This window comes from Drosophila arizonae, chromosome 2, assembly GCF_054131065.1.
Source record: "Drosophila arizonae isolate 15081-1271.41 chromosome 2, UAZ_ARI_1.0, whole genome shotgun sequence".
Classification (NCBI taxonomy): domain Eukaryota; kingdom Metazoa; phylum Arthropoda; class Insecta; order Diptera; family Drosophilidae; genus Drosophila; species Drosophila arizonae.
In genome coordinates this window covers 9,090,531-9,104,842 of record NC_142922.1, presented here as the reverse complement: position 1 = coordinate 9,104,842, position 14,312 = coordinate 9,090,531, and the positions used below count along the sequence as shown (strand labels likewise).

Below are 14,312 nucleotides of genomic sequence, written 5' to 3'. Positions count from 1 at the left end.
CAATAGGAATCGGTTATCGATATATAAAACTGCTGATTTTTGTATGCGATAGAATTGATGATAAACAAATAAAATTTCTGCAGCTCAACAATCAACCACTTCTTTTATTAACGTCTGTTGCTTTTGGATTCCCTTGCGTAGACATTTAGCATTCTTTTCAAGCTTTTCTTTGCACGTCAATAAATTTTGCTTTTTTGCTTCTAGTGTGCCTTCCATTACAGCCAATTTTTTAACTTTTTGGTCATATTCGTCAAACATTTGCCACCATGTCTCAAGAGTTAAGTTTTCAGGCTCTGTAAGCAGAGCGTGTTCCAAAGCAGCATTACTACTGGCATTGCTCTCTGCCGGTTGAGGAATTTCGAATGACTCAATATCCGCAAGCATTTCCTCTAGACTGGGTGCTGTGGGCGGTGGCTCTACTTTGGGCTTCGATTTTTTAAACATTGTTTGAGGAATTCCTGCAGTAGATGTTATTTGTTCTTGTTTGCTGAAAACAAAATGATAACGTCAGCATAACACTTAAACAACTTTTATTTATATATCCAATTTTACGTAGTTGATATTTAAATGTTAAAGCCCTGTGTATAATTCCCTTTAGATCCACATATAATGGCCGTCGTTTTTTGTTTAAGAAATAAACTAAATAATAATCCAAGTGTTTGCGTTGTTTACTTGCTTACAGATTTCCAGTGCTCTACAATACTCGAAGTAATAACCAGGGCTGCATTTTGATTTATATGCAACACTAGTTTCCCGCTTTAAAGTGAAGTGCACGGCACGCTCTGCAAGCAGAAATATACAAAACAGTTTGTATAAAAAAAGAAAATATACTAATGACAAATCGGGATGACCTTAGCTCTGCGGCCAAGCACAAACTTGTCGAAGCCGCGGCCCGTGCCAAAGTTCCACTTGACACTCTACCATATGAAAGCTACAAGTCGCCTTCTGGTGAGGAGTTTAAACTATATTGCCGCGCCAAGAGCGATATGGATGCAAAGACCCTGAAATGGACATTTAAACTGGCGGAGCAGAATGTCGGCCCATTCTACAAGCAGCTTAAAATGGGCTGGCAGCCAAAGATTAAACATTCTGAACTAAATAAGAACTGGGCGCGTTTCTTGGTGGCCCAAAATCAACAGAAGCAACCCGTGGCCTACACCATGTTTCGCTTCGACATGGACGGTGGCGACTGTGTGCTCTACTGGTAAATAATTGAGTATTGGAATATGTATCACATTAATAACACTTTCGCATTTTAGTTACGAAATACAAATTGCTCCCGAGTATCAAAGAAAGGGTCTTGGAAAGTTCATGATGCAAACGCTCGAGGCTTGTGCTAGGCTTTGGAAGTTGGAAAAAGTCGTGCTCACCGTGCTAAACAATAATTATAACTCGTTGACATTTTTCAAAGCGCTTGGCTATACCAAGGATGAGACTTCACCAGATGTATTGGAAGAGGCTGACTATCAGATATTAAGTAAGTCCATGCTGGGCTGATTACTTTAATCATTTTAACAACAATATTTTATGTGCGGTACAAACGAAATATATATCAATTATTTTAATACATTTAGCTTAGTAGCTTTGCCTGTGCCTCAAAGTATGTGGCCATGCGGATGTCTTGGCTACTTAGGCCTCCAACGTCATGGGTGCTCAGGGTAACCTGTATTTTGTTGTAGCAGTTAAACCACTCGGGATGATGATTCATTTTCTCAGCCAGCAAGGCAACACCAGTCATAAAGCTGAAGGCCTGATTGAAATCCTTTAGTACAAATTCCTTGTATATAGCATCGCGTCCCTCAACCAAACTCCAGCCTTTATCCAGCAGTGGCTGCAGCTTCTCAGCGCGTTCCTGTTCAGTCAGTTTGGCCTAGGATTGGGTAAATTTGTAGAAGCAACAAGTGTTTAGTTTAGTGTGGCTGTGTTTGGCAGTCTTCACTGCCCTTGGGGGCCAGTTGCTGACCTCGCGTGGCCTCAAGCGATAAGTGCGTTCAAGCCGAGATAAATAAGACACATTTTGATTTCCGACTTTTGCAATATTTCGCAATAGGTTTTATTGCCCCAGATATGCATTTATTCACTTACCACCATTTTTCGTTTTTTCGCTGTTGCGGTTGCTGTGAGAGGTTGCTGTTTGCTGTAAAATCTTAAATGGCCAACACCAGTTGCTGCTGCTGCTGCTCTCGTTGCTGTCGTATACAGAACTGAGCTCTCATATCTGTTGCTGCTGCTGCTGCGCAATCAGAGCTTCTCAAATCTTGTCAATAATCGCAGCTTATACTCACCAATACAAGCGTTGCGACCCTTCACTCCATTGGCTTACGTTCAATCTTTTTGTTGTTGCAGTCGTTGGCCAGCAAAATTTGTTTCGCTCGTTAAGCAGACTTGCAAGTTTTTGAAAGCTTCGCATGTTTTGCGCATATTTATTTGTTAGTAACATTCTAAATAACTGGTTTACATATACCTAAACCGGGTATGCTGCTCACCACGAGAGCACAGCTGAGTGCAGTGTGGCCTTTGAAAATGATATAATTTTACAGCTGATTTAAATACAAAAAAGCCATTTAAACTAAATCTGGTCACACCATTCAAAAGTAATAAGTTTTTTATGTAGCAAAATTCATGTTATCTGACTAACTTAACAGAAATTCTTGTATGTCGTTTAACAGCGCGCTGTTAGCTTCTTCTTCAGCAATTGACAGTTTCTTGAAAATCAAACCGTTGCTTAAATTTGAATTTAAATTGTGATTATTGATATTTTGTTTATCCATTATTGATGCTGCATATGTTATATAAATGAATGTGTATATATTGACACTTTGACATTGACAGACTTGTAATTATTGTTTACTTATGCACAATATTATCTGCTTCGCCGTTGCCATAGTAATCGTAATCCGGACTGGTTGTAGAGGTGCCCACTTTCCGACGTTCCGTTGACGTAACGGTTTCGACGACACGCCCAGTTGTAGTCTCTGGCATCACTGTCGTAGTCTTACGCCAACGTAAGCTGTAACGACTGCGCACAAAAGGGGCCTTGGTGCCAGCGATGTCATGTCCAAAGGCTATAGATTAAATGGATTCTAAAATACATATCAAATAAAATAGATATGACTTACCCAAAGTAAAAAGGCAGCAACAAAAAACCAAGAGAAATGCGATCTTCATTTCGACAAGTTTTCAGTAAAAACTGAGGCAATGTCTGCTGTTTACGCTGCATTTATAGGCAAAAGCAATTCAGATAATCCGATTCCCTCGGGTCTATCGCAGTGAAAGCTGGGCACAGCTCTGTTCTGCATATCCCGAGGGTCTTCCCTACCAAGTGCGTTCACCTCAGATTTTTTTTTTATTAATTTATTTATCTTTGATGAACACTTACTAAGCTTATTAAATTACATTATTGAACGACAATATATCAAATCGAAATGCTTAAAGAAAATGGTAATAAATACGTGTATATTTTGTAAGGGGCGGTTCCCCAAAAACGCCTCAATTATCCTTTGGTCTGGGGCGCTTTGGACCCGAAGGTATTGGTGGCGGCGGTACATCGGGCACATCGATATTTTTATTTTCCGACCCATTTTTGATGTCATCGAAACTGGGCGTTGCATCCAGGCTGTCCAGTGGCAAAGGCTTCACCTCCGGCTCTGGTTGTTGAACGGCCGGCGCATCAGTTACAGGACTACGCGTCGGGTATCCTTGGCTGGGATAGTAATCGTAGGGTGGCAAGTAGTTTTCGCGCTGCCGGACGTAGCCCGCCTGGTCATAGATGACTGGGTACTGCTGAAAGGGATAGGGCGGTAGATGCATGGGCTGATCGTTGAACTGGGATGAGAGTGGTATCAAAACAGGCGGCAATCCCCGATCATTAAGAGGTAACGGCAGCTGCTCCTTGCCCTTAAGCTCTTTAGGCCCATGTTCATCAACTGTTGGCGCTTGGGGTGCCAGCTCCTGTTGCGGTTGCGGTGGCGGCTGCTGTTCCCCAGGCAGAATGTTGGGCTGGTTAGGATCAAAGGATGCGTAAACAGGCGGATATTGCGGCGCTGTGGGCAGTGGATACGGCAGCTGCAAGTAGATAATAAGATTAACTATTTATAGTTGTAGCTGTTGCCGAACAACTTACCCGCTCATTGGGCGGCAGACCTGGCACCAAAGGCTGGCCAAATCTCACAATTGGCGGACTGTAGAAGCCAAAGGGATTAAATGGCCCGAATGGCGCATAGCCCGGCTCGTGTATGGTGGGTTGGATGACCGGATAGGCCCGACTCGATGTCAGATTGTCGTCCGTGGTGATGAGCGCATTGTAGACCTTGGGCTTCTTGCGCAGCCGACGCGCGCCCTGACAGCAGCTGATGCAAAGCGAGAGCGCCAAGAGCAACGCCAGCAGTTTGACCTGAAAGTGTGGAGGGGAGAGTAAGGAGACATTAGCTATATTTAGCTTTATTGTGGGCAAGTCCATGATTTGTCACCAAGACCATTTAACGCAGTTTAATTGATTGCCCAAGCGATCATCAATCAATGAATTGTTTACACCTTCGCCATAATTGTGTCCAATCTTTGACGGAAGTTTGGGAATTGCGGACAAGGAAGCCGGCGCTGAATGGAAGACCACAAGTTCGACGTCAGCGCACATGACTTTCAAATGCCAAAGCAGAGTAGAGAGATCGATTCGCTTCGATCTCTAAGCAACCATTGCATTCAAAAAAACGTGCTAAGGCAACAACACGAGCAACAACAACAACAATCACAGCAGCAACAAATAGAACGATCTATAGACATGTGTGTTACCCATTGTTGTGAATTAACTACAGTTCATTAGTTTTGAATTGAAATGTAGATTGTTCCTTTAATTGGATTACTATGGAAGCCGATCAAACCGGACGGCGGACCAACGCGATCGACATGGGCTAGAGACCAATGGAATTTTGAGCCTTTCCTTAGGCAGCTTTGTCATAGGTCCGGTTAAACGAGTTGACCACTTGGCATGGAAATGCGCCAGCCCATGAAGTTGTAACCCACACACACACGTGCAATGAGCTTACACACTCACACACACACACATATGCTGGGGAGTGCGATCTGTGACCGAGTTTTCGTTGATCTTGATCTTAGCATTTGCACGCCCCACTCACTCCCAATTGTAATGTGCGCCGACTGTGCTCAGATTACCCTAGAGACATATCTGCTGGGCTTCCCCTATTGGAGCTGCAGCTGGTAATTGGCTTTGCTTTCCATGCATTTCACTTTGACTTTCCTTTGGCCATGGACAACAACAAAGAAGTAAACAAAAAAAAAAACATTCTCCGCCCACGCACCAGCTCATGATTGCCCGCCAAGCATTACCCGATCTCCGATCTATAGATGTGTGTGTGTCTGTCTGTGTGTGTGTGCTTTCCAAAGACGATCAGAGGGCAATTTTGAACGCTTTTCCTTTTTGGCTTTGAAATGAATCCAATTGTTTGAAATTGAATCAACAAACAGCAAACAAAAAGCAATAGCAACAATTGCACAGCTCGTGCCGATCATGAGACGATCATAATGATGATGATCATGCTGTTCATGATGATGAAGTAAGTAAGTGCACTTCAATTCTCGAAATTGGGCCATGTTAAGTGCCAAAAGTCGGAGCTACAACAGCAATAGTAACAACAGCAACAACAACAACAACAACAACAACAACAACAACTACAACAACCACAACTACGAAGATCGTTCGCTGCTGCACAAGTTAATGCGGTTCGCCTTTGAAGATCACGCTCTTGGCCCTGGCAGTGCTTAGGCTTAAAAGCCTAGGCTCAAAAATAGCCGATTATCAGCTATTTTTTTATGATGTGGGTGTGCCAAGTGAGCATTGGAAAACTCATAAACATTGAAAGAAAAAAAGTAACGTTGAACCAAGATGATCTATTGCTCTATAATGAAGTTTCAGTGGGTTTTTGTAGCATTTCACTAAATAATTGGTTGAACTTTGAGCATGCTTAACTCTTGTTAGTAAGATTATTTAAATATGTATAGTAAAACAATTATTATTATGATCGGCAATAGGTGTGAATCGGTAGCACTCCTAAATTTGTTGTTTACTTTTAAACACGCAATTTGTTAGGTATTTGGCATAACTTCAGTTTACGCTCGAATGTTTGATTGCTTAGCCCATAATTTAAATTTTTTGTTGCGATTTACAATTTTTTGATTAAAGTTTATAGTGGTGCTAAAAATATGGTTTTATTTTATTAAAGTTTAAGCTGAACTGGAATATAAAAGTTTAAAGACTTATTACTTATATGGATAATAATAATGGTGTCTTCTTCTTGATGAATGTATACCAATTAGACTCCCATATGACATACATTAATATCCCACAAGAAGAAAAGTTTAGCTCAATCCAATATAGTGCTCTAGTATCAGCTAGGGTATAGTTATAGTCTATATTACATTGTAATTTTAGTCTGCTCATTTAATTCAATTCGTATCCCATACAATATTCATTTAGTTCTGACTAAGTTTTCAGTTGCGCCGTGTTCTAGTGCTTGTGTTTTGACTGAATATGTAGAGTTATGAATGATTTACGATTTGTGGCCGGTCCACTTATGTATTAATGTATGTGCGCACTCGCTCGCTTTGTATGTATTTTGTTTTTGTATAACTAGCTTGCATTGCCAGTTTTGCATGTTAGACGCTGAGTCAGCCAACAGCGGTTGGCCCGAGTCATGGCTAAGAGATCAGAGACCAGTTCAAAGGCAATAAAATGGACACTAATGTGTAACCTTAAACCTGGCAAAAAGCTAAAAAGTGAAAGTGCTCACACGGCCAGCGTGGAATCTATAACAAATGGGGCTGTCTGTCTCTCGATCGGTCCGTCTGTCTGTCAGTCGGTTGATCTGTCGCAATGTCTGCCCCAATAAATACCCATCGCCCAGTGGTTAGCATTTACCTTAAAGCTGTGCATTGTTTTCTGCCTTTTTGGTATGCAAGTTGAGTTCTGAGCGTGTTCGCAGGAAGCTCAGGAAATGTCCAAAAAATTAACACATAAATCGTCAACTGCACTCGGGATTTTCTGATTTACTTTATGTTTTTTTTTCTTTCCTTTTTTCTCGTCTTGACTTTTGTTTACTTTTATTTTTGCTGAGTTTTCGTTTTTAAACTTTTAAAATGCACAATTTGCGGACGTCGCACGACACGTTGTGACTTTATTAAAAACAAGTTGCTATAAATTATATTGCAGTATATGCTATATATATACTACGTATGTATATATTTCACTTATGCCTGTGCACAGCAACAACTAAATGCAACGCGAACTATAACGGAGCTCTTTAGCATGGGATCTCACGAGTCGCAACTGTCGGCGGCTGCGCACGCGCGTTTCTTATTGGATTTTGAGCGAGCACTGGGCGGTCTTCTACCTTTTATACCTTCGACGGCGGCAGCGACGTCGACGCCAACGTCAAATGCTGCGCAGTTGCCGCGCTGTGGTCGGCGCTCGGTTTGGCGGCGCTTTATGACTCGCTGCAGGAACTTCATTTGCAATTTGGCCCAGATTCGAGCATCCAGCTGGAGGTTATCGCAGTTCACTCGTGCAGCACAGCAGGAGGAAGTGTCCTTAATGTGAAGAACGTTAAGATATATAGTCGAGTTGTCGGTTTTCTCTTCAGGTCCAGAAAGTGGCTAGAGGTGAAATTCTTGTGGTAATTTAAGTCGAGTCTCAAGAACATATTTTTATGTCCTTTCGAATTTATATGCTTGACCCGTTAACAGGCAATTAAGAGCAGGCTATCAAATTGGCTTTCTAAAAGATAGAAGGCTTGAGGGAAAGAAGCACTTAGCTAGTAGAGTTTTAAAGACTAGCAACTACAGAAATATATATTTAGCCAATTTAATTATAATTTAATTTATTTTATCTAAATAAAAGTTGTAAATGTACAATAAACGAAAAACACAAACTTGGTAAATAAAAATATTTTCACTATTTGCTTTTTTTTTTTAAATCTTAAAAATATATTTCCACAATTTTAGTTTATTTATTATCAGAGTTTTGGTTAGTCATCTTATCTCTAACGAAGTAGGGTATTAAAACTAGGTTTATCTTGCTTCTCTTGAGCTTTTGTCTAGTTTTGATTTAATTGGTTTAGCAGCGCAATCAATTGGATGCAGTTAACTGAGCGAAAGTCAAGAATAATGCGCAAGAGACAGAGACAGAGAGAGAGAGAGAGAAAGAGAGAGAGAGATGAAGAGTAAGAGAGTGATATAGGAGAGAGAGAGACTGCTACTTGGTCTGGCCAGCGATCGAGATTCGAGCGAGCAACGATTTCCATTCTAAGTCCATAGCCAATGCGCTTAACAGCAATAGTTTCACTTTCATCCACACAATGGGTAAGAACTACCACGGATTGTAGCCCATGTTGTTGTTGTCGTTGCTATATTTGTTGTTGTTTACTAGTTACTACACACAAACACCGCACACTTTGTACCAAAAACAGCTATTAAATTGCCCCCACAACAAATCTCCAACTGCTCTGGCTGGCATGATGAATATACCCTGTAGCCGTGGGTGCTGTGAGAGGAGGTATATATGATTTGATAAAGCATTTGTGAAGGTCAACCAAAGTGTGCGTCGGCCACTTTTCGTATGTTGAGATATGCATATGAATATCTACATATATTCATATATTTATATTATTTTATATATACTTTTTTTATAGGGTATATTTAGTCTGCCACTTCTGTTCGCTGTTCGCTTTGCTGTAGTCACGTTCACTGGCAGAGGTGATAAGTGTCGGCCTGTCAGCTGCGCGCATATCCCAACCACCCACGCACACACACACTCCCTAATGCACACACACACTTGCACAGACAGAGAGACGACTGGAGATGCCGACAGCTCTTGGGGTCAATCAACAATTTGTAGATTTCTTGTTTCTTTTTGTTTTTAATTTGTTGCTGCAGTTGCTGTTGTTATTGTTGCTGATGTTGTTGTTGTTGCTTGCCTCCTGTTGCGTTTTCTTTATTGCTTGAACTTTCGCTTTCCCTTTTTACGTTTGCCGTCCGTTTGATTGGCATAATGAGTATTTGAACTTTTCGTGGCAGCCTGATCTGGCAGGTAACAGTTCATTAGATGTTGTTGCTGTTGCTGCTGTTGTGGTTGTTGCTGTTGGTGTTTCTCTCTTTGAGCCAGGTGTGTCTTATCAAGTGCCTGCTCGACCAATCAAATAAATGCTATGAATTATCTTCGCAAAGCTTTCTACAGAGAAAAATGAAAATGCAGTGTTAATTAATAATATATTATATACAACATTTTGGTACTCAGACTCAGTGTAAAAGACATTTAATAAAAAAACCTTTTTGAAGAAATATACATATAAGGATTTTTAATTAATAAATAATAATAAGGTTTAATTAAAATAAATATTTGTAATTTATAATTTTTTTCAAAAAGTAAGCATACACTTGTAAGATTAATATAGTTAAACCTGCTAATTATTTAAATTACATAAATACTTTTGAAACGGTAAGAAAATCATGTAAACGTAAATAGTAATACGTTATTTTCTTATGAAGTTGAATTTCTAACGCCTAAAATACTAAAGTGTTCGCTGCTCACTGTACAAAGCTGACAGATACAGTCGTGTTTTTTGAGCTTCACGGCTGCGCTACCAGATGGCGCCAAAATACATTTTTCAGACAGATGGCGGCACAGTTCCCTTTTTGAATTTCATATGAATCTAGTTAGGAGCAAACTTACTAGAGTATGAAAATTAAGACCTGAAGATGGCGCCACTGATTGTTCTTTGTCATTCAGAGAATAACTGAACTTTGTCCGATTAGCAGAAATCGTATTGGAATTATAAAATTCGGGTTTTACGAGTCTAAAAGTCTATCATGAATTCCAATTGCAGCAGATGTTGTTTGTCACGTTATCATGAACGTGTGTGTGATTGTGTGTTGTGTCGGTATTTGGAACTTGACAATTACTTGAGACACCTTTAGCCCGTTGATAAGACAATCAATGTGAGTCAGTCAATCACATTTGCTTGCGCCGACCTTAGATGGTGATCATCAGATCGATTCAGACCCTCCCAGTTAGCTATAAATACAAATGCAGACGCAGCACTAAATTGCAGTTGCAATCCTCGTCAAGTGAATCCCAGCATCTTCTCAGCTAAATCCATCATGAAACTCTTTATTCTTCTGTTGAGCTTGACTCTGGCCTTTGCCGATCACCATGAGGGTCACTCTCATGACCATGACCATGGCTCGGGCTATGTGGTGAAGACGCACGAGGATCTGGTCAGGTTCCGCAATATATGCGCCGAGCAGGTGCATGCCAGCGCCGAAGATGTGGCCAAGTATGTGAAGTGGGACTTCGCGGATGAGGAGAAGAGCCGTTGCTACCTGAAGTGCATATTCGAGCATTTTGGCCTGTTTGATGCCACGCACGGCTTCGATGTGCACAAGATCCATGAGCAGCTCGCCGGCGGCTCCCACGTGGACCACGCGGATGAAGTGCACCAGAAGATCGCCGACTGCGCGGACAACAATGCCCAAGGCAGCGATGCCTGCACCTGGGCCTATCGCGGCGGCATGTGCTTCATGCGCTCCAATCTGCAGCTGGTGCAGCAGAGTGTCAAGGCCTAAGTTCCCAGACTACCAGACCAGACTACCCAGACATTAACAATTTGATTTGCCAAAATAAACTTTGCATTCTCTTTATTTGATTGCCTGCATTTGCCTCTTGTACTCCCTCAGCCACTGTCCAAGCGTGCCAGCCGTGGCGCACTTGTAGGCCGCATAGGCCCACTGTGCGGGCTTCTGCTGCAGCCGGCGCTCTCTGTCGTTGCAGTACTCCACGACCAGCATTAGCTCCTCGGTTTGCTGGTGCCCTGCAAAGATTTTGGCTATGCGCCTGGCATTGTAGCCCTGCTCGTCGGTCCACAGGCCCAGCTGCTCCACGAGGCACCTCAGCTGGCTGGCCCGCTGGCCCGCTGAGCTCTTTTGGCAGCTCCGTTGAATGCGCTGCGCAGCCTGGGCAGTGGGCAGCTGCCAGGTGGGCGTGTCGGCGGCCCATAATGGGCCGATCAGCAGGCAGAGGCACAGGCACAGTAAACTCAGCTCCAACTGCTTCATATTGACTTATATATGGAGCACACGCATCGCTTTATATAGAGAACGGGAGAGTGTAGCTTCGCTGTCGTGAAGTAAACCAGTTCCGATCCCTGCCTTGACATTGACATTAGTCAAGAATTCGTGGAACTCGACGCGTACCACAATTCTAATTGCTGGCCCTCGCACGTAATGGACCGCAGCTAGCCACAGACCGGACATACATCCAGCACTTGTTCTGTTTATGCTTTCGATTCGCCTCTAGTTTATTATGGCAATTTATAACTCTGTCATTGACTAGATAGCATCTTTATAGCGCGCTACCTGCCTCATAAATTCAAGCTACTACCATAATTGCCAATAGAAATTGTCACATGTGTACATAATTTTGTGACTAGCATAGTTGGAGCCGAGGCGATTCAGTGTTTGCTTGAATTACTCATCTCTTCGTGTCCATTCTATATAACACATATGTAGAGCTCGCATAAATTGAATATTTTAACTTGTTTCAAGTTTAGAGAAGTAATTAAAAACTAGCTTTTTCGTACGCCCCGACATAACTTACAATTTATACACTAGAATATATATATAAACTAGCTGGCCCGGCAAACGTTGCATTGCCCTCTATATTATTTCTAGGTAAAAAATTGTTGAAAGCTATGTTGTTCAGGCTGGGATACACTGATAAATTTATTAATCGGATTTTCATTCAAGCACCTTGTTGTAAACGACATTCTTCGTTTTTTGGTCGGGTGCAAGAACAAATAATGCGGATCGTTTGCCAACACGTGAGCATGCCACGTACAATTGACCATGAGAAAAACACGCATTTTCTAGATTGAGGCCACAAATAGTCAAAGATTGGCCCTGTGACTTGTTGATCGTCATGGCGAAGGCAAGACGAAGCGGGAATTGAATTCGTTTAAATTCAAAGGGCATATCTGTTGAGCTCATCGGAATCCTAGGAATAAGAACTTCCTCATCTTTAAATTTTCCTTTGAGTATCAACGCGTGAATCACATTGCTCATCAGTTTTCTTATCACCAAACGCGTTCCATTGCACAGTTTTGGTTGGTTGAAATTTCTAAGCATGCAAATCATGGAGAATTGCTCTTTTCATAGCTGTGTTCATTTCTTGACGCCGGTCAAGTTGTTCTTCCATATTGCCCATGAAGTATATTTGCAAGAATTTTTGCTGTGCATCTTCAATAGGTTGCAATGATCCAATGCGATGGCCAATCTGGCCTTGAATCTTTAAATTCAAAGCCATAGTTATAGTTATATTTACAAACACTATTTACAGAAATCTAACAAACTACATTATTCAAAATTTTTTTTTGGCAGTCATAGAAAATAAAATTTTTAACGTAAATTACCTTAAATATCCGTCTCCAATATTTTCCGCCCCAAATTATGTCATTTGGAAACAGGCATTGTATTTTTGAGTGTTCGCTAGAAAATGTCGTGATTCTAGTGTTTCGCCATAAAGCAGGGAACGCAATGGCTATGGTGACCGCTAATGGCAATGTCACTTTACCACTAAGGCAGCACAAACCGGGCGTTTCACCAGCAAACTTCAATGCGCCACAATGCTAGCAAACAACGTCCATTGGACCAATGCAAACTAAACGATTCAAGCTGTAATCAATGGTGCAATCATATCGAAACGCTGCTCGATTCAAATCAATCCTTGAACCATTTCTTATTGCCATTTCACGGGCTGCCTCTCTTTGAGAAGCACGAATTAAGGCCCTTCTTCCCTGGGTACTAACGCGGAGCCTTTCTCGGGCGATTTCTCGCTCTTCGTCAGATAATTGACTCGCGCTATTCCGTTGCCTAATTGCATTATGGGTCCGCCGGGAAAGATTAGATCTTCTAGGACGCGGCATTTTTATTAATAGTAATACTGCCCTCGCACAAAACCATATAAAACAATCGAGAAATATAAATATAAATAATTTACACAAATTTATGTTTGAGACAAACAAATACCTGAACTTTCGAGATATTTAGCTTTTGTAAAAGTCCAAAAATACAATTTTTAATAATTAACTTTTTTTTTTTTAATTTAGAATTTTGAATTTTGAATTTTTTATTTATTTTTGATTGTTAGGTTTTAATCTTTTGATTTTTTTTTTTTTAATTTTTGCAGATTTTTGATTTGAAATATTTATAAAGTTTAAAAGTCCGAAAATATAAAAAGCCAAAAATACACTTTTTAATAATTACCTTTTTTTTTTTAATTTCGAATTTTTAATTTTTTATTTATTTTTTGAACAGTCAGGTTTTAATCTTTTGATTTTTTGCAGATTTTTGATTTGAAATATTTTTCCTTTTGATTTGAAAATTTTTTTTTTTTTTTTTTTGAATAGTCAGGTCTGCTCGAGGTCAGGAGACCGTAGACTGACTGACTACATTTGTTTATTTACTTCTACACTATTGTCAAAACTGTCACTGTTACCAAGCCTACTGGGTATAAAAAAAATTTGAACATTTGGGGAAAAAACCGCGTTTTTCAAGTATTCGGCAAATTTTTTCAGTATTTTTAAGACCCTATACTAAACTCGTTGCGGAGACAAATCCAACAAATCAAAAACCATGAAAATTGGTTCAGCCCAAATCAAGTTATAAGCAGTCTTCACTTTTACACAACTTTCTTTTATATATATAGATATATTAGATGCACTTTGTTTCTGCTCAAAGATAATCGGTAGCTGATAAACCTACGGAATCGCAAATTGAATAGAATATTAAATTTTTGTCTGAACCGTGACTAATGCATGTATTAAATAATATATATGTTAATTAAAACACAAAAAAAGAAAACATATTCTGATTAGCTGCTGACAGCTGCGCATCGACGATAACCCTCAGCTATTTAGTCTGCTAATTGTCTCAACGTTTCAATTTGTATTACAGTTTAGTTTCATTCACTTATATGCTGATTAATATCAGATATTATAATTAATATTATTATACTATGTATTAAGTGTTATACTATGTTTTTAATATATACTTGTATACAAAAATAAATATATTAAAATATTTAAAAAATATAAAAAAAGTAATATACTTTGCACACATGTGTTTAATAATAAGTGTACAATATATATAAAAACAATTATTAATTTTCAATGTACAAGTCGGTCAAGCTTTGGTTTATTGCCTCTTTAATTCATTGAGCAGTTGCTACATTTTTATTAAATTTTTTTACA

General features: G+C 40.1%; 7 protein-coding genes across 14 annotated transcripts; 2 read left to right on the top strand and 5 right to left on the bottom strand.

Moving 5' to 3' along the window:
* Positions 1-74: 74 nt before the first annotated feature.
* On the bottom strand, positions 75-773 carry LOC108616281 (uncharacterized). 3 transcript variants are annotated; one of them, XM_089465593.1, is made up of 2 exons: positions 681-773; positions 75-487 (listed from the first exon to the last, which is right to left on the bottom strand). In XM_089465593.1, exon 2 carries the CDS (start codon positions 442-444, stop codon positions 85-87), a length of 360 nt encoding a protein of 119 aa, XP_089321719.1. In that variant the 5' UTR covers positions 445-487; positions 681-773; the 3' UTR covers positions 75-84. The 3 variants fall into 3 exon arrangements, with proteins under 3 accessions (XP_089321719.1, XP_089321695.1, XP_089321651.1); XM_089465569.1 differs by having other exon boundaries at positions 673-732; XM_089465525.1 differs by having other exon boundaries at positions 553-694.
* Positions 774-833: 60 nt separating this feature from the next.
* Positions 834-1,569, top strand: Naa40 (N-alpha-acetyltransferase 40). Its single transcript, XM_018011281.2, has 2 exons — positions 834-1,204; positions 1,260-1,569. The coding sequence occupies exons 1-2, from the start codon at positions 834-836 to the stop codon at positions 1,495-1,497; spliced, it is 609 nt and encodes a 202-aa protein (XP_017866770.1). The 3' UTR covers positions 1,498-1,569.
* Pcd (pterin-4a-carbinolamine dehydratase) lies at positions 1,474-2,589 on the bottom strand. 4 transcript variants are annotated; one of them, XM_018011309.2, is made up of 3 exons: positions 2,286-2,589; positions 2,086-2,233; positions 1,474-1,870 (listed from the first exon to the last, which is right to left on the bottom strand). In XM_018011309.2, the coding sequence occupies exons 1-3, from the start codon at positions 2,438-2,440 to the stop codon at positions 1,571-1,573; spliced, it is 603 nt and encodes a 200-aa protein (XP_017866798.1). In that variant the 5' UTR covers positions 2,441-2,589; the 3' UTR covers positions 1,474-1,570. The 4 variants fall into 4 exon arrangements, with proteins under 4 accessions (XP_017866798.1, XP_017866807.1, XP_017866815.1 ...); XM_018011318.2 differs by having other exon boundaries at positions 2,086-2,230; XM_018011326.2 differs by having other exon boundaries at positions 2,086-2,227.
* Positions 2,564-3,243, bottom strand: LOC108616291 (uncharacterized). Its single transcript, XM_018011386.2, has 2 exons — positions 3,120-3,243; positions 2,564-3,065 (listed from the first exon to the last, which is right to left on the bottom strand). Exons 1-2 carry the CDS (start codon positions 3,166-3,168, stop codon positions 2,848-2,850), a joined length of 267 nt encoding a protein of 88 aa, XP_017866875.1. The 5' UTR covers positions 3,169-3,243; the 3' UTR covers positions 2,564-2,847.
* A 106-nt stretch (positions 3,244-3,349) lies between these two features.
* On the bottom strand, positions 3,350-6,961 carry LOC108616192 (uncharacterized). Its single transcript, XM_018011240.2, has 3 exons — positions 6,932-6,961; positions 4,124-4,393; positions 3,350-4,065 (listed from the first exon to the last, which is right to left on the bottom strand). Exons 1-3 carry the CDS (start codon positions 6,944-6,946, stop codon positions 3,490-3,492), a joined length of 861 nt encoding a protein of 286 aa, XP_017866729.1. The 5' UTR covers positions 6,947-6,961; the 3' UTR covers positions 3,350-3,489.
* A 3,140-nt stretch (positions 6,962-10,101) lies between these two features.
* Positions 10,102-10,707, top strand: Obp99b (Odorant-binding protein 99b). Its single transcript, XM_018011350.2, has one exon. It carries the CDS (start codon positions 10,168-10,170, stop codon positions 10,630-10,632), a length of 465 nt encoding a protein of 154 aa, XP_017866839.1. The 5' UTR covers positions 10,102-10,167; the 3' UTR covers positions 10,633-10,707.
* Positions 10,420-13,790, bottom strand: Obp99d (Odorant-binding protein 99d). Of its 3 annotated transcripts, none has more exons than XM_089469253.1 (3): positions 13,090-13,790; positions 12,474-13,003; positions 10,420-12,412 (listed from the first exon to the last, which is right to left on the bottom strand). In XM_089469253.1, exon 3 carries the CDS (start codon positions 11,119-11,121, stop codon positions 10,705-10,707), a length of 417 nt encoding a protein of 138 aa, XP_089325379.1. In that variant the 5' UTR covers positions 11,122-12,412; positions 12,474-13,003; positions 13,090-13,790; the 3' UTR covers positions 10,420-10,704. The 3 variants fall into 3 exon arrangements, with proteins under 3 accessions (XP_089325379.1, XP_089325382.1, XP_089325375.1); XM_089469256.1 differs by having other exon boundaries at positions 10,420-12,349; positions 13,327-13,790; XM_089469249.1 differs by having other exon boundaries at positions 10,420-12,349; positions 13,090-13,789.
* Positions 13,791-14,312: the final 522 nt, after the last annotated feature.